At 48.8% G+C, this 19,310-nt stretch overlaps 1 protein-coding gene across 1 annotated transcript in view; it reads right to left on the reverse strand.

Annotated features, from left to right (window-relative positions):
- LOC311136550 (protocadherin-15-like) overlaps positions 1 to 19,310 on the reverse strand; it is a gene marked incomplete at both ends in the record, with an annotated part of 186,647 nt that overhangs the window by 18,577 nt on the left and 148,760 nt on the right. The window contains 1 exon segment of the mRNA XM_084170724.1: positions 707 to 816. Within this exon segment, the coding sequence (XP_084026850.1) occupies positions 707 to 816 (110 nt within the window).

Consider the following 19,310-nt stretch of genomic DNA (forward strand, 5'->3'; position numbering starts at 1 on the left):
CTGCGCTGCATTACCCACTACCTCTCCCAGTATTTAAGGCCCTGTCTTTCAGCTCTCCGGTGTCAGATCGTCTGCAAAGCTCACACCCGGAACCTGTTTGCTCGCGCTTCTGGCTCACCCTGGTTTTGTGACCCCGGACCTGCCTGATTTTTGGATACTCTTCTGCCCCAGGAGATCCAGACCTGCTTCTGCCATAACGACTCCTGACTACTCTTCAATCCCGGTAACTCTGACCAGCCTTCTGCCTTGCTACTACGTATTTTGGATTTCCCTTGAACTGTACTGCTGCCTTGTTTCATTCCGCCCTGTTGTGTCTGTGTCTCCCCCCCCCCAGGACTTCTGGACCACCCACCACCGGCTTCATAGGACGCATCGCTGCCACTGGGGGGGGCACAGACCCAGCACATTGGACGGGATCCCTGTTACCCCTGGAGCCTTCATTTACTCCCCACTTCCCTTTTCCCTTAAGTTTTAATAAACTTTCTGGTGTGACGCAATTGTGGTCCTCTGGTCGTCTGTCTGAACCGTGACAATATTGCTGTATGTATGGCTCTGTGAGTGACCTCTGAGGGTCCTTACTACTTCATGTTGTTTATAGTGTGTCAGAATAAACGAGTGGGACTATCACTGCTGTATAGAAAATGACAACATGACCTCTGGAACTAGGTCAAAGGTACAGTGTAGGTTATAGTCTATTACTACTCACCTCCCTCGTTGCCCTCCACTATGGAGTAGATGATAGTTTGATTGACAGCTGCAGCCAGTATGACCCCGACCACCTTCCCCACCTTAGACTTCTCACTCACAGGGGGAAACCTGGAATAAAACACACACACACACACGCACACACAGTAGATGAGACACACAGATTAGACATACACGACACACACACACACACACACACTGTCACGACTTCCTCCGAAGCTGCCTCCTCTCCTTGTTCGTCGTCACCGGCCTTCTAGCCACTGCCTCTCCTCATCTCATCATTCCATTGGTTTTGTCTTGTTTATTACACACACCTGGTTCACACCTGTTTATTACACACACCTCATCAGTACCTGTATAAGTGTTCCCTCTGCCCCCTTGTCTTTGTGTGTGATTGTTTATTGTGGAGAGTAGTGAAGCTCGGTGGAGCTCCTTGTATTTTGTATCACTGGGATATTTCCCTGTGTGCCTTGTATTTTCCAGTGCGCCTGTTTTGCGCACTGGATTTTTTTTACTCTTTACTGCGTAACTCTGTGGTTGAGGAATAAAGCCTGTTATTCTGTGATTTTCCTTCCTGCGCCTGTGTCACGAACGTCAGGGTAAGGAGTAGACCAAGGCGCAGCGTTGCAGGCAAACATACTCGTTTATTAGCGAAACGTGATGAAAACAACAAAAGACGTTAACGTGACAGTACACGGTAAAACACAACCAACTTGAAACAAGAACCCACAAAACACAAAGGAAAACCGACAGTTTAAATATGGCTCCCAATCAGAGACAACCAGCAAACAGCTGACACTCGTTGCCTCTGATTGGGAGTCACTCAGGCCAACATAGAAAAACACAACCTAGAACACCCAACATAGATACAGAACACATAGAATAAACACACCCTGGCTCAACAAATAGAGTCCCAGAGCCAGGGTGTGACAGTACCCCCCCCTAAAGGCGCGGACTGGGTGGGCATACCTCCTCGGCGGCGGTTCTGGCTCCGGCCTTGCCCACCACCCTCCAATCAACCCCCCATAGCGCCCCTGGTCCGGTCTAGCCCCGCTGGCCGGAGCCGGACTGACGACACGCGCCCCTGGCTTGGTGCGTGGAGCAGGAATGGACCGGACCGGCCTGACAATGCGCACCCCTGGCTTGGTGCGTGGAGTAGCAACTGGCCGGACCGGGCTGACGACTCGCACCCCTGGCTTTGTGCGTGGAGCCGGAACGGGCCTCACCGGACTGACGACTCGCACCCCTGGCTTGGTGCGTGGAGCCGGAACGGGCCTCACCGGACTGACGACTCGCACCCCTGGCTTGGTGCGTGGAGCCGGAACGGGCCTCACCGGACTGACGACTCGCACCCCTGGCTTGGTGCGTGGAACCGGAACGGGCCTCACCGGACTGACGACTCGCTCCCCTGGCTTGGTGCGAGTAGCAGGAACGGGCTGGACCAGGCTGACGACTCGCACCCCTGGCTTGGTGCGAGTAGCAGGAACGTTCTGGACCAGGCTGACAACTCGCACCCCTGGCTTGGTGCGAGTGGCAGGAACAGGCCGGGCCGGGCTGGCGACTCGCACCCCTGGCTTGGTGCGAGTGGCAGGAACAGGCCGGGCCGGGCTGGCGACGCACACCGTAGGTTTGGTGCGTGGAGCAGGGACAGGCCGGGCTGGGCTGGCGACGCACCCCGTAGGCTTGGTGCGTGGAGCAGGGACAGGCCGGGCTGGGCTGGCGACGCACCCCGTAGGCTTGGTGCGTGGAGCAGGGACAGGCCGGGCTGGGCTGGCAACGCACCCCGTAGGCTTGGTGCGTGGAGCAGGGACAGGCCGGCTGGGCTGGCGATGCACACCGTAGGCTTGGTGCGTGGAGCAGGGACAGGCCGGACTGGGCTGGCGACGCACCCCGTAGGCTTGGTGCGTGGAGCAGGAACAGGCCGGGCTGGACTGGCGACGCACACCGTAGGCTTGGTGCGTGGAGCAGGAACAGGACGGGCTGGGCTGGCGACGCACCCCGTAGGCTTGGTGCGTGGAGCAGGGACAGGCCGGGCTGGGCTGGCGACGCACACCGTAGGCTTAGTGCGAGGGGCAGGAACAGGCCGGGCCGGGCTGGCGACGCACATCGTAGGCTTGGTGCGAGAGGCAGGAACAGGCCGGGCTGGGCTGGCGACGCGCACCGTACCCTTAGTGCGGGAAGCAGGAACGAGCCGGGCCGGGCTGGCGACGTGCACCGTACACTTAGTGCGGGAAGCAGGAACGGGCCAGACCGGACTGGTGACGCACACCACTTGCTTGGTGTGAGGAGCGGGACTGGGTTTCATCATAACCCTCCGCTCCCTCAGCTGCCTACCGAGTTCCTCTCGCCGTTCCTCCCTTCTCACCCTTTCCCTAATCGCCTCTAATAGCTCCATCCTCTGGAACACTAACTCTTGCTCCCTCTTCGCCAGTAGCCCCCTTAACCTGGTGGCCTCCTCACCTAATCGCCCTGTGGCAGCCTCCTGCTGCCCAGTCGCCCCTGCCGTGTGTCCCCCCCTAAAAAATTTTTTGGGGTTGCCTCTCGACCCTCCGACGCTGCTCCCACGTCCAGGCTGCCTGTTCCTGGACACGCTGCTTGGTCCTGGTATGGTGGGTTCTTCTGTCACGGACGTCAGGGTAAGGAGTAGACCAAGGCGCAGCGTTGCAGGCAAACATACTCGTTTATTAGCGAAACGTGATGAAAACAACAAAAGATGGTAACGTGACAGTACACGGTAAAACACAACCAACTTGAAACAAGAACCCACAAAACACAAAGGAAAACCGACAGTTTAAATATGGCTCCCAATCAGAGACAACCAGCAAACAGCTGACACTCGTTGCCTCTGATTGGGAGTCACTCAGGCCAACATAGAAAAACACAACCTAGAACACCCAACATAGAAACAGAACACATAGAATAAACACACCCTGGCTCAACAAATAGAGTCCCAGAGCCAGGGTGTGACAGCCTGACTCCTTCAACATCACCTCATCACAGAATCACACACCCAAGACATGGAGTCAGCAGGAGAGGAGCACATGCCCGGAGTCGTGGCACGGGTCCAGGAGCATTCGATGCTGGCCAGCTTGGGAGAAGCGATGGATCTGGTTCTCCAAATCGTCCAACGCCTGGAGAGGAGAGGACCCGATCTTTCGGGACCAGCTGAGTGACCGGATCGAGCCACCCACACCCCAGCACCCAGAGGGATTCATATATCCGACCACGGGATTTCGACGGGACAGCTGCCCTCTGCCAGGGATTCCTCCTACAACTGGAGTTACACCTCTCGAACATCAGCCCGGCTCCATCGGAACGGGAGAAGGTGTCCGCCCTTGTCTCCTGCCTGGAGTGGGCCAACGCGGTCTGGAGTGAAGGAGGAGCCGCGTTGGGCAACTACAGGGAGTTCGCTTGCCTCTTTTGGGCCATCTTCGGTCACCCGCCCGAAGGTAGCGGCTGGTCCACCTGAGGCAGGGGATGAGGACTGTGCAGGACTCGCCATGAAGTTTCGTACTGTAGCGGCTGGGTCCGGGTGGAACGAGCGGGCCCTCATCGACCACTTCCGGTGCCATCTACGAGAGGACGTCTGAAGGTAGCTAGCCTGCCGGGACACCACGTTGTTCCGAGATGATGGAGCTGGGTGGAGCGGCAATCCGGGAGAGTGGAAAACGACAGCGCCAGTGTCACTCTTGTGGCACGAGAGGACATTCTGATGCACACTGTCGTCTGCGTTCTTTTGGGTCTGGAGGCGGCAGGCAGGGTACTCTCGCGTCAACCCAGGTATCGAACACCCACACTCGTTCAGAGCCCTCTGCTGCGCACTGCACCCTACACATCCACTTTCCTGATTACACAGTAGTTCTCCATTGTAAGGCGCTGGTCGATTCAGGCGCAGCTGGGAACTTTATGGACAGGTCATTTGCACATAGTCTAGGCATTACATTGGTTCCCCTATCCATTGATTACCGAGCACTGAACAAGGGGACAATATGTTATAGTTATCCTCTACCCCTCATTCCATCGGTTATCGAGTCAATGCATGAGGCATGCTTCTTCACAAAATTAGATCTCCGGAGTGTGTACAACGTGGTGCGTGTCCGAGTAGACGAGTGGAAGACAGCATTCAGCACAACCACGGGGCATTACGAATACCTGGTGATGGCGTATGGTTTGATGAATGCTCCATCCTTCTTCCAGTCCTTTGTGAACGAGGTGTTTCGGGACATGCTTGGTCGCAGTGTAGTGGTCTACATCAATGACATTCTGGTGTATTCCGCTATGCGTGCCGAGCATGTGTCGCTGGTTCGCAAAGTGCTGGGCCGACTATTGGAACATGACCTTTATGACAAGGCAGAAAAGGGTCTGTTTTTCCAACAGTCCGTCTCCTTCCTCGGATACCGCATTACCACCTCAGGTGTGGAAATGGAGGGAGATCGCATTACAGCCGTGCGTAATTGGCCGACTCCAACCACGGTAAAGGAGGTGCAGTGCTTTATTGGCTTTGCCAACTACTATCGGAGGTTCATCCGGGGCTTTGGCAAGGTCGCAGCTCCCATCACATCTCTGTTGAAGGGTGGGCTGTCCCAGCTCCGCTGGTCTGCTGAGGCTGAGAGGGCCTTCAGTAACCTGAGGGTTCTGTTCAACTCAGCCCCGGTACTGGCTCACCCCGATCCATCACTACCGTTTGTAGTGGAGGTGGATGCGTCCGAGGTAGGGATAGGCGCTGGCCTATCTTAACGCTCGGGCGCGCTACCCTTGCTCCACCCATGTGCCTTCTTCGGGAGCTGTTGGCTGTTGTCAGAGACCTAACCGTGTGGAGGCACTGGCTCGAGGGGGCGAAACACCCTTTCCTCGTCTGGACGGACCACCGTAACCTGAAGTGTATCCGGGCATCGAGGCAGGCCAGGCAAAATGGGCCCTATTCTTCACCCGGTTTGATTTTACACTGTCCTACATCCCGGGTATGAAGAACGTGAAGGCAGACGCACTGTCACGGCTGTACGACACAGAGGAGAGACCCAGAGACAACACCCCCATACTCCCGGCTTCCTGCATTGAGGCGCCGGTAGTATGGGCGATGGACGCGGACATAGAGTGGGCGTTACGCGCAGAGCCATCTCCACATCAGTGTCCAGCTGGGCTGCAGTCCGTGCCGTCCCTTGTCCGTGACCATCTAATCTATTGGGCACACACGTCCCTCCCCTCTGGTCACCCAGGTATCGGCCGTAGAGTGCGCTGCCTGACTGGAAAGTACTGGTGGCCTACCTTGGCTAAGGACGTGAGGGTGTCTCCTCCTGCTCGGTGCACCTAGGCACCTCCCAGTGGGTAAGTTACAGCCCTTACCAGTTCCACAACGGCCATGGTCCCACCTGTGTATTGACTTTCTCAATGATCTTCCCCTCTCTCAGGATAACACCACCATCCTGGTCGTTGTGGACCGCTTTTCAAAAGCCTGCCGCCTCCTTCCTCTGCCCGGTCTCCCGACGGCCCTGCTGACTGTGGAGGCCCTGTTTACTCATGTCTTCTGGCACTACGGGGTGCCAGAGGACATAGTGTCTGACCAGAGTCCCCAGTTCACATCCAGGGTCTGGAAGGCGTTCATGGAACGTCTGGGGGTCTCGGTCAGCCTGACCTCTGGGTTTCACCCCGAGTCTAATGGGTAGGTGGAACGGGTGAATCAAGATGTGGGTAGGTTCCTGCTGGGGGAGTGGTCAGTGTTCTTGCCATGTGCCGAATATGCCCAGAATTCTCTCTGCCACTCCTCCACTAAGCTATCGCCATTTCAATGTGTTTTAGGTTATCAGCTGGTTCTGGCACCGTGGCATCAGAGCCAGACCGAAGCTCCTGTGGTGGATGACTGGTTTCAGCATGCGGAGGAGACGACTTCCTCCGAAGCTGCCTCCTCTCCTTGTTCGGGCAGGCTTTGGCGTTCATCGTCACCGGCCTTCTAGCCACTGCCACTCCTCATCTCATCATTCCATTGGTTTTGTCTTGTTTATTTCACACACCTGGTTCATATCCCCTCATCAGTACCTGTATAAGTGTTCCCTCTGCCCCCTTGTCTTTGTAGTGAAGCTCGGTGGAGCTCCTTGTATTTTGTATCGCCGGGATATTTCCCCGTGTGCCTTGTATTTTCCAGTGTGCCTGTTCTGCGCACTGGAGTGTTTTGACGCGTTACTGCGTAACTCTGTGGTTGCGGAATAAAGCCTGTTATTCTGTGATTTACCCTCCTGCACCTGACTCCTTCAACATCACCTCATCACACACACAAACACACACTATCAATGACACACCAGTGGGAACACTAATGGAGACATACTGAATAGTGCTACAATATAATACAAACATTACCCCATTCTGCCAAGCCACATGCTAGCTAATGATCTCTCCCAGCTCTATGTAGACTGCAGTATAATCCACATTCCAATATCACACTGCTGTTCATACTAATACCATAGAGGGAAAGGGTGCACAACCTCTTGAGGTCCTTGAGGGCCAGAAACGCGGTGTTTTCATATTTTGCCATTTAAATCAGCAACTCGCTTAATCTTGGGAAAACAGATGTGTGAAATTTCTGGCTAATTAAGAACCATTAGAACCAATAGAGTGCCAGGGAGGAATAATCAACAGCAGGACTGTGGTCCTTGAGGAATGGAGTTGGCCACCCTTGTGTTTTACTACCCGTTCTCAGACTTAAAGCTTTATCTGAAATATGTGTATGTGACCAATTCAATTTGGTTTGATTTGATTTTAAGTACTGTAGTTGGAAGAGAAAAGCAGCAAAAACACCCACTTATAGACAGAGGAGTTAGAATAGACAGAATAGTTGATGTGAATCACATCACAAACAGTATGTGGATGTCCCACCAGGGTGCGTGCTCAGCCCCCTCCTGTACTCCCTGTTCACCCATGAACTCAATCATCAAGTTTGCAGATGACACAACATTAGTAGGCCTGATTACCAACAATGGTGACACAGCCTACAGGGAGGAGGTGAGGGCCCTGGCGGAGTGGTGCCAGGAAAATAACCTCTCCCTCCACGTCAACCAAATGTCAACAAAATGAAGGAGCTGATCGTGGACTTCAGGAGACAGCAGAGGGAGCACGCCCCCATCCACATCGACGGGGCCGCAGTGGCGAAGGTGTACACATCACTGACAATCTGAAATGGTTCACCCACACAGACAGTGTGGTGAAGAAGGCGCAACAGTGCCTCTTCAACATCAGGAGGCTGACGAAATTTGGCTTGTCCCCTGAGAAACTTTTACAGATGCACCATTGAGAGCATCCTGCTGGGCTGTATCACCGCCTGGTAGGGCAACTGCACCGCCCGCAACCGCAGGGCTCCCCAGAGGGTGGTGTGGTCTGCCCAACGCATCACCGGGGGCACACTGCCTGCCCTCCAGGACACCTACAGCACCCGATCTCACAGGAAGGCCAAGAAGATCATAAAGGACATCAACCACCCGAACCACGGCCTGTTCACCCTGCTATCATCCAGAAGGCGAGGTCAGTACAGGTGCATCAAAGCTGGGACCGAGATACTGAAAAACAGCTTCTATCTATCTTCTATCTCCAGGCCATCAGACTGTTAAATAGTCACCACTAGCCAGCCTCCACCCAGTACCCTGCCCTGAACTTAGTCACACTCACTAGCCGGCTACCAGCCGGTTCCTCAACCCTGCACCTTAGAGGCTGCTGCCCTATGTACATAGACATGGAATCACAGGTCACTTTAATAATGGAATACTGGTCAATGTAATAATGTTTATTTCATGTGAGAAATTGCCAAGAAACTGAAGATCTCGTACAACGCTGTGTACTACTCCCTTCACAGAACAGCGCAAACTGGCTCTAACCAGAATAGAAAGAGGAGTGGGAGGCCCCGATGCACAACTGAGCAAGACGACAAATACATTAGAGTGTCTAGTTTGAGAAACAGACGCCTCAACTGGCAGCTTCATTAAATAGTAACCGCAAAACATCATTCTCAACGTCAACAGTGAAGAGGCGATTCCGGGATGCTGACCTTCTAGGCAGAGTTGCAAAGAAAAAGCCATATCCCAGACTGGCCAATAAAAAGAAAAGATTAAAATGGGCAGTCTGAGAAATTGCTTTTTCTTTGCAACTCTGCCTAGAAGGTCAGCATCCCGGAGTCGCCTCTTCACTGTTGACATTGAGACTGGTGTTGAGACTAGAATAGCCTTCATTTCTCAGAACAACAATAGACTGACGAGTTTCAGAACAAAGCTCTTTGTTTCTGGCCATTTTGAGCCTGTAATCGAACCCACAATTGATGATGCTCCAGATACTCAACTAGTCTCAAGAAGGCCAGTTTTATTGCTTCTTTAATCAGCACAACAGTTTTCAGCTCTGCTAACATAATTGCAAAAGGGTTTTCTAATGATCAATTAGCCTTTTAAAATGATAAACTTGGATTAGTAAACACAACGTGCCATTGGAACACAGGGCTGATGGTTGCTGATAATGGGCCTCTGTACGCCTATGTAGATATTCCATTAAAAATCAGCCGTTTCCAGCTACAATAGCCATTTACAACATTAACAATGTCTGCACTGTATTTCTGATCAATTTGATGTTATTTTAATGGACAAACAAATAGCTTTTCTTTCGAAAACAAGGACATTTCTAAGTGACCCCAAACCTTTGAACGGTAGTGTATATATACTATTCTATCCTACGTATTCTACAGATATACTAAATATTCTATCCACATACTGTCCATAATGTCTATACATCCCATCACATATACATATGTATATTTACAGTGTATATATTTTTATACGCCGGACTCGTCCTAATATTTATATATTTCTTAATTCCATTCTTTTACTTTAGATTTTGTGTATTGTTGTTATATTACTGCACTGGTGGAGCTAGGAACACAAGCATTTCACTACACCCGCAATAACATCTGCTAAATATGTGTATGTGACCAATAAAATGTGATTTTATTTGATTTTATTTGAAAGCAACTGTGTGGCAGATTACACAGTCATAAGGTGATCAGTAAAATATGAAACAGCTGGGAGGGAGGGAAGCACTCCACTGAGGGTTGGTTAGACGGTCAGAGAATGAGAAATAATGTTGTCTATGAGCCTACAGTGTGTTAGGTATGAAACGGTTGGGAGATTTAGTAAAATGGGGCATAGAGAGTCTTACAGGGTGACTGGTGTGAACTAAGGACACCTACATAATTTGGTATGATTTGCATCAATGTGTAATCTTTTCACAAGCTAAATCATAAATGGCAATAGAATATGGAAATGAAAAAACGCGATGCATTCCTAGCCCTTGGTGACCCCAACAACATATGGCTTTGTTAATACATAGTGGTATACCACATCCCCCAAGGACAGTTAATTCATTATACTTATTTTGTTCTTTATTGGTAAATGAGATTACTCTTCTGTAAATCTGAATACTGTCGTCAAGGCTGCGAATGTCGTCAATGACAGAGTGACAATTAGGCCATCCAGTACTTCATAAACAAGTATGTTCTGTTTCTGTGGTCTGTTTGCTAGCCATGAGCTGCATGCCAACAGTACCAATGTGCCAGAGGAATACATACACATCTGGTATGGTAATACGGCTGGGCTGAAGAATATTGCTTTGACCTGCATGCTACCCAATACCGTTCTATAGTCAGGAGCTGAGATTGTAATTCTGAGGAGGATGGGTTGTTGTTCTTAACTTTGGTAGCTGGGCTGACGGTTGGTTCACAGTTATACTGCCTCATCTCTAGTCCCCACCTGTCCCCATTCTCACACCTTCCTGTGTCTGCCTCCCTCCCACAAGGTCACCACGACAACACGTGAGCTGCCTGCCACATATTTCATGACACGGTGTGCATGTCACAAACACTAACCCTCCCCTACACACACACCTATGACACACACAACGACACGCTGAGACATACACACTGACACACACACACAAACCTCTATCCTCCACACATACACACACACACACACACACACACACACACATCCTCCTGCAGCATGCATGGAGGGAGAGTGTTCCACCTCCCACATCCCCAGATTCCCAAGCCTCTCTCTGAAGGAAGGGTATCATCCCCACAGCACCAGCCTCTCTCTGAAGGGAGGGTATCATCCCCACAGCACCAGCCTCTCTCTGAAGGAAGGGTATCATCCCCACAGCACCAGCCTCTCTCTGAAGGAAGGATATCATCCCCACAGCACCAGCCTCTCTCTGAAGGGAGGATATCATCCCCACAGCACCAGCCTCTCTCTGAAGGAAGGGTATCATCCCCACAGCACCAGCCTCTCTCTGAAGGGAGGATATCATCCCAATGTCCCCTCCAGGACTGCCGTGCAGAAGAAGTGCCATGCCATGCAGAGACGCAAGAGATTGAATTTCACTGAGTTCGCGACATTAGTTTGCACTATAGAGATCAACGTTTTCTCTGTGATCGAATCAACATTATATCAGCCCCTTTCAATGCAACAACCCAAAACAAATCTAACTTTGCAAGATTGAGTCTGTGATTTTGATGTAGGCAGAGCCAGAGCGCAATAGAGTAGAATTCTATTGGCGGGTGTAGCCCACGAGCGGTCACCCTCGAGTGAATGCGCTTTTCAGATCAGTTTAGATCAGAGCCGCGCATGTGCACATTTGTTGATATTCTTTGCTAGTTAGCGAGTTATTAGCCCAGCCATAGAAGAGTATAGGTCAGCAATGGGGAGTTGCTGATTCCTACAAGAGAACAAAACGTGTAGGCTACATTTCAAGCTGTCTTTCAAAAGCCAGTGTTGTATTTTGAGACAGTCTTGAATATGCAAATAAGCTAATAAGCAGATGGGTAGCCTATATTGTTTAATTCTCTGTATTGTAATAATAATTCATTTTATTTTGTAAAGTGGTTTCTTGCATCATAGAACACAATACAATGCAATTCACAGTCACCTATTTGGCCCATGGTGTTACAGACCATAAGTAAACAATAATTAATTAATATCAAGCCCTTCAAAATGTAAAAACTTTTTTAAAAGTCTCATTCAATTTAGGCCTGCATTGAACACCACATATAGGCTACTGTAGGCTATATCATAGAAATCAAAAGTTATTTCATTGTGAAAATGTTATGGGATTCACTCCATTGGTTTTGTTGGTAGGCCTACATTATGCTCAAATAGCCACAATAACCTATTGGCTACTGTCTAAAACTGTAAGGGTACAGCCTCAGTGTTAACTGTAAACGCGCCGGAAGTTGCACAAAATTCTCACAACGTTCAAGTTTCCGCTCACAACACCATGCATTTGCTCAGTGCCCCAAAACATTTTAGGGAACATTGCCCACAGCCTCTCTCTGAAGGAAGGATATCATCCCAACTGTACCAGCCTCTCTCTGACGGGAGGATATCATCCCCACAGCACCAGCTTCTTTCTGAAGGAAGGATATCATCCCCACAGCACCAGCTTCTTTCTGAAGGAAGGATATCATCCCCACAGCACCAGCTTCTTTCTGAAGGAAGGATATCATCCCCACAGCACCAGCTTCTTTCTGAAGGAAGGATATCATCCCCACAGCACCAGCCTCTCTCTGAATGGAGGATATCATCCCACAGCACCAGCTTCTTTCTGAAGGAAGGAGGATATCATCCACACAGCACCAGCCTCTCTCTGAAGGAAGGAGGATATCATCCCCACAGCACCAGCCTCTCTCTGAAGGGAGGATATCATCCCACAGCACCAGCCTCTCTCTGAAAGAAGGATATCATCCCACAGCACCAGCCTCTCTCTGAAGGAAGAAGGATATCATCCCCACAGCACCAGCCTCTCTCTGAAGGAAGGGTATCATCCCCACAGCACCAGCCTCTCTCTGAAGGGAGGGTATCATCCCCACAGCACCAGCCTCTCTCTGAAGGGAGGATATCATCCCCACAGCACCAGCCTCTCTCTGAAGGAAGGGTATCATCCCCACAGCACCAGCCTCTCTCTGAAGGAAGGATATCATCCCCACAGCACCAGCGTCTCTCTGAAGGAAGGATATCATCCCCACAGCACCATCCTCTCTCTGAAGGGAGGATATCATCCCCACAGCACCAGCCTCTCTCTGAATGGAGGATATCATCCCACAGCACCAGCCTCTCTCTGAAGGGAGGATATCATCCCCACAGCACCAGCCTCTCTCTGAAGGAAGGATATCATCCCCACAGCACCAGCCTCTCTCTAACGGGAGGGTATCATCCCACAGCACCAGCCTCTCTCTGAAGGAAGGATATCATCCCCACAGCACCAGCCTCTCTCTGAAGGAAGGGTATCATCCCCACAGCACCATCCTCTGTCTGAAGGGAGGATATCATCCCCACAGCACCAGCCTCTCTCTGAAGGAAGGGTATCATCCCCACATCACCAGCCTCTGTCTGAAGGAAGGATATCATCCCCACAGCACCAGCCTCTCTCTGAAGGAAGGGTATCATCCCCACAGCACCAGCCTCTCTCTGAAGGGAGGATATCATCCCCACAGCACCAGCCTCTGTCTGAAGGGAGGATATCATCCCCACAGCACCAGCCTCTCTCTGAAGGAAGGATATCATCCCCACAGCACCAGCCTCTCTCTGAAGGAAGGGTATCATCCCCACAGTACCAGCCTCTCTCTGAAGGGAGGATATCATCCCCACAGCACCAGCCTCTGTCTGAAGGGAGGATATCATCCCCACAGCACCAGCCTCTCTCTGAAGGAAGGATATCATCCCCACAGCACCAGCCTCTCTCTGAAGGAAGGGTATCATCCCCACAGCACCAGCCTCTGTCTGAAGGGAGGATATCATCCCCACAGCACCAGCCTCTCTCTGAAGGAAGGAGGATATTACAGAGAGTTGAGCTGTAATGCCTTTTCTCCTCCCGTTATGAGGCAATTGGATTCCTAGGGTGGCAGTGTGCGAGACGAGTCACATTTAAACGACACACACCATGCATAACACAAACCCCAAGCGGGCTCTCAGTAGCTCATTTTACCCCTGTAATCCCCCCTGACATTTCCCAATCAGCCCCTCCTAGCTGCCAAGTGAGTGGCGAGCGCTGCTGTTTGCACGGATAACACAGAGGATGCTCATCCATTCCCCTGGCTCTGACACGGCTGTAATGGCCGCTCCACATAAGCAGACAGCAGACGGTTAAGTGTGAGAGATTAATGAGGTCCACAGAGCAATGCCTGTATCACAGCTAACCCCGTTCCCCTGTACGCTCTCTGTATCGCCGTGGTGTACCTAGAATCTGGAGCATGGAGTGCAGGCTGTGGCACTTCGTAATAAGTGTAGGAAATGTAGCTAAGCCTCAATTTACAGTATATATATTTCTTGAGGAATTGTAATGGAATGTTTGTGTTTTCAGTTTTTTTTTCCTCAGAGTGTTGGTAGTCAGTCTAGGGAATGTGCAATAGTGAATAAAAAAATCTGCATCACATGTACAGTATCAATTCAAAATGCATGTGGATGAGTGGCTACCTTTGGTTCTTACATGATGTCACAGGGACTGACTGTTATAAAAATGCAACAAACTGAGGCAAATATATATATATTTTTTTTAAGATGACAACTTAACTTCATGATGAAAACCAATTCACATATCTTAATTTGATCTTCGTATTATATCACATCATTTGATCTTCTGAAGTGTACTGGGAAGATAATGCGAGGGATGGAATCACGTCTGCAACACTGAAAAATTGTCAAAACCCACAGAAAATATTCAATGAATGAATAGAGCCACATTTAATCCAGGTCTTGAATAAAGCATGTCACTTGTTATTCAGGATAACCATATTAATCCACTTGAATACAAATTAATTGGGCAGTCTGTAATAATCGCAAAGCCAATGCCAACAATGTGCTGAGATCCTGTTTTAAATCAACACTATACAGCGTTGTACTTACTATAAGTGGCAGGAAAACAAATTGACTTCGATCCGAGTTATGTGTTTGTGTAAAATCATGGAACCTGTTTCTGTTCTGTGTTGGTGTGAGAGACAAATGCACGTTAGCCATGCTGGGCCCTCTAGCAGACCATGTAAGATCTGAGGAAAGCATGCGGTCTGATATGCATTATACACAGCATCAACCCTCCCAGAAAACAGCTGACTCAACCACTAGACACTATGGATCTTTCACTGCACACAACAGGAAAAGCTAACTCAGAAAGTTTTGTACTCTCAACAATGCCAAGTGAAACTAAAAAGCATCCATGTTGGCTATTTGGCTATTTTCAGACTGGGCCTAGTCGACAAAGAGCCTTAAGATTTTTTTTGGTGAGCAACTGTTTTGCTAGGTTGAGTATTAGACACTGACCTTTTCAAAGAGATTAGGATCGGTGCAGTTAGAAACCAGTTGGCATACTGTGGCTGTCCTTTTGCAAACAAGAGGTAAAGGTCAACTCTCAGACCTGTGAACTTATCTTTAGCCGTTCAAAACAAACCCATTCCTTCCTATTCAGATAGAATACATAAATATAAAACATGCATAATGGATAACGGATGTGTGTGTTGCAAATTAAAAACCTGTTCAAATCAAATCAAAGTGTATTGGTTACTAGCTCCTAACAATGCAGTCAAATATCAAACAGCTAAAATGTAAAAAAAAATATTATAATAACAAAACGGAAGAAATTCACAACGGCGGTACGAATCCAACTAACAACCCAAATAGCACTGTAGCAGTATCAAAATGCAATCTATACATATCTACACAGGGAGAATTTACACGATATATACTAAGAATGATATGTACAGCAGTAGATATATTAGAGTGAGCTACGAATCCAGTCTATAAATAAATATACGGTGTACAAACAGCGTAATGAAAATACAGTAGTACATTAATAACAGTTAGCATGATCACTTCAGTTACTAACTATTTGAGCAGCTTTCTGTTCAACACTTGGGATATACAATAATACTATGAGTATGTGGGGTCAAAATGGCTAATGAGAAAATGGGAAGCAAAAGAGAAGAGCATTAAGGAAACCCTGAAGTATCCTTTAAAGTTGCCTTTAAATCTACTCTTCAGTCGTAAAACATAAAATAACACATTTATGGTTTCTAAACATCCTCCTTTGATGCTAGCTAGCTGTCTAGCCCTTAATATCAAGACTGGTAGCTAGCACATTAAACCCTGAGGCCGTTTCATCCAAAAGACATTTGCATGATTTACCCATAGCGCAGTTTCAAATTTTCCAACCATGCTCAGGAGAGTTTTAAAATAAGATAAGCCGATACAGGTGATAAATAATTTAAAAGCACAATAAATATTTAAACGATGGGCCCTTGTTGTAAGGGAGCAGATAAGGGCTGTTTAATTAAGACATTGTGGGATAAAAGTAATGGGTTTCCATTGAGAGGTTTCATCAACAACAACGATTTTCTTATTCTCTCAGGGCTATACAGAAAAGCTGTTTATCCATCTATCCAACTAAAGACACAGGAAACACACACACACAGTCTTGTACAACTAACCTTGTAGGGACACAAAATTCAATCCCATTTTCCCCAACCCTAAACCTAACCCGTACTCTTACCCTTACAGTTAGTGAGTGCATACATTATTACATTTTTTAAATTTATTTTTTCATACTGGCCCCCCGTGGGAATCGAACCCACAACCCTGGCGTTGCAAACGCCATGCTCTACCAACTGAGCTACATCCCTGCCGGCCATTCCCTCCCCTACCCTGGACGACTTGTGCGCCGCCCCATGGGTCTCCCGGTCGCGGCTGGCTACGACAGAGCCTGGATTCGAACCAGGATCTCTAGCGGCACAGCTAGCACTGCGATGCAGTGCCTTAGACCACTGCGCCACTCGGGTTAATTCTAGGTTAATTCTAACCTTAACACTAATACTAACCTTAACCCTATTCCCCCTAGAAATAGCATTTGACCTTGTGGGGACTAACAAAATGTCCCCAGTTGATCAAATGTTTGTTCGTTTATTCCTGGGGACTTCTGGACCCCACAAGTATAGTTAAACACGTCCACACACACACACGAGCACACACACACACACACACACACACACACACACACACACACACACAGACACCTGCACACGTGCGCTCACACTCTCTCTCACACACACACATATTAATGAGCCCAGTAATGATCCAATAATCTCACTGATATGCCATCAATGTTTGCAATGCACACAGGTGACTTCTCAATGACGTGTATTGAATCACATTGTTAATCGAGATGTCTGTTGTTGTGAGGTTTTCATGTTTGTTTCAGTGTCATTGCCTCTATGATACTAGGCTACTAACACTAGCTATAAATAAAACCATTTATTTCAGTGCGATCAACACACAACTTTGCCTATAGCACTCTGTGATGCAGTAGCGAAGGTAACCTTGGTCGTTAGTAGCTAGTGATATTTTTAGAACACTAGTTTTGCCACTTTTTACGACTGCACATTTATATCATTGTTAGTAATTTAGAGCATCTGTGAGTCATGTGTTTGTTAGAAGATGCAAACAATTTTATAGCTGAGTAGACGTCGTAATAAACTTCAAAAAAGTCATAAAAGCAGTCAGTCAAAAGAAAAGTGATTTGAGTATGGAGGGCAGACGGGTGTAGGATTATTAAATAGATCCACTAAAAAACATCAGACTATTTAGTCAACAACGCACATGTACCAGATGGCAGTCACATTAAATATGGAACAACTGGTGGCTTTAAAGAGGCAAGTACACCTATACGTTGTGTGAAGTGTCATCTCACCTCGCTTTCAACACACTTAATTACATTCATTAACAAGGCCGTCGCCCATCACACCACATCTGTTTGACAGTGCACGGTGGCTAACTGAGCTGCTAGCATTAGGACATGTTAATAACATAAATAATAATTAATAATTAATTAATTAATAATGTTGTGCTAATATTGTGTTTGTTTGCCTGACCTCTGTGCTGGTAGCGTTGCATGGTGACTGCCAATAGCTGCATGCTAATACTGCAGGTGCTGTCCTCCGAAGGAGAGAGACAGACAGAGGGTGGAGGAGAGATACAGTAGGGAGGGAGGGTGGAGAGAGAGAGAGAGAGAGGGTGGAGAGAGGGAGGGTGGGTGGAGAGAGGGAGAGTGGGTGGGTGGAGAGAGGGAGGGTGGGTGGGTGGAGAGAGGGAGGGTGGATGGGTGGAGAGAGGGAGGGTGGATGGATGTGTGGAGAGAGGGAGGGAGGGTGGGTGAAGAGAGGGAGGGAGGGTGGGTGGAGAGAGGGAGAGAGAGAGAGAGGGTGGAGAGAGGGAGGGTGGGTGGAGAGAGGGAGAGTGGGTGGGTGGAGAGAGGGAGGGTGGGTGGGTGGAGAGAGGGAGGGTGGGTGGGTGGAGAGAGGGAGGGTGGATGGGTGGAGAGAGGGAGAGAGGGTGGGTGGAGAGAGGGAGGGAGGGTGGGTGGAGAGAGGGAGGGTGGGTGGGTGGAGAGAGGGAGAGAGGGTGGGTGAAGAGAGGGAGGGTGGGTGGAGAGAGGGAGGGAGGGTGGGTGGAGAGAGGGAGGGTGGGTGGAGAGAGGGAGGGTGCAGGAGGAGGAGGAGAAGAGGCTGGACTAAACAGCAGGACTCTGCCAGGTTGTTAATTGGACCTGACCATTAGGAACGCATACACCCATGGCAGATGACATTTATACAAGGCACCGCACCACTACACACAGCAGTGTAACACAACCCCTGTCTGTAGCATAAACACTCCTTATAATAAGATAGGCTGGCGTCTGGTGGCTGCGAGGCCACGCCGCTCTACGACTCTAAACACTCTTATTTAAGGGTGTTACACTTTTAATCCAGTTAGACGCAGCCATGCAAAACAGAGTATCAACTAACTCAAAATACTTCAGGAGTCACTTCAAAGCGGTGTGCCACTGTAAATTTACAGATAAACATTTACAGTTAGCTACTGTAAAGAGCAAGCAATGCATTAAGGGCATTCCACTACACTGCTGTAAAATTATTGGATGTTTTTTTTATTTTTTATTTTTACAGTAAAGTACTGTATTACCTGTTTTGCTGTCTTTTTACAGCAGCACACATTGAATTATGGTGCATTGTGGCAAAATGTTGTGGGTGGCAAAATAATCTCTGGCTCATTAACATCTTTTGAGGCGTGCCTTTTAAGACACTTTATTTGTAGCACCTGATAGTGAGTGCTCTACCAATTTAACTGAAATGTGGCAGTAGTACCATAACAATTTTATGTGTATCGGGGACAAATCAGAGTGGCAGCAAGTCTCAACTCTTTAATGGTTGAGTGTTTAGCCATGTCCTTGTGGTCTGTTTTGCCCTGTAGTCCATGTCCTTGTGGTCTGTTTTGCCCTGTAGTCCATGTCCTTGTGGTCTGTTTTGCCCTGTAGTCAAAGACAGTTTGGAAGCCTTTGTTTAGGCCTTTAGAAGTGCAAGTGATATACCATTACAAATATTAATTGGTATGCTGTAATATATCATTACTATTCACTGTTAGCAATTGCTGTAATTTTATTACAATGGCTTCTGTGCTGCCAGTAATTTACTGTAAAAATAATAGGAAATGTTCTACAATGTGTGTGTGTGTTCCATGTGTGAGGGGTGGGCTCATTTCATTTGGCCTTGC

This window comes from Coregonus lavaretus (genome assembly GCF_964263955.1).
Source record: "Coregonus lavaretus genome assembly, chromosome: 1".
Lineage (NCBI taxonomy): Eukaryota > Metazoa > Chordata > Actinopteri > Salmoniformes > Salmonidae > Coregonus > Coregonus lavaretus.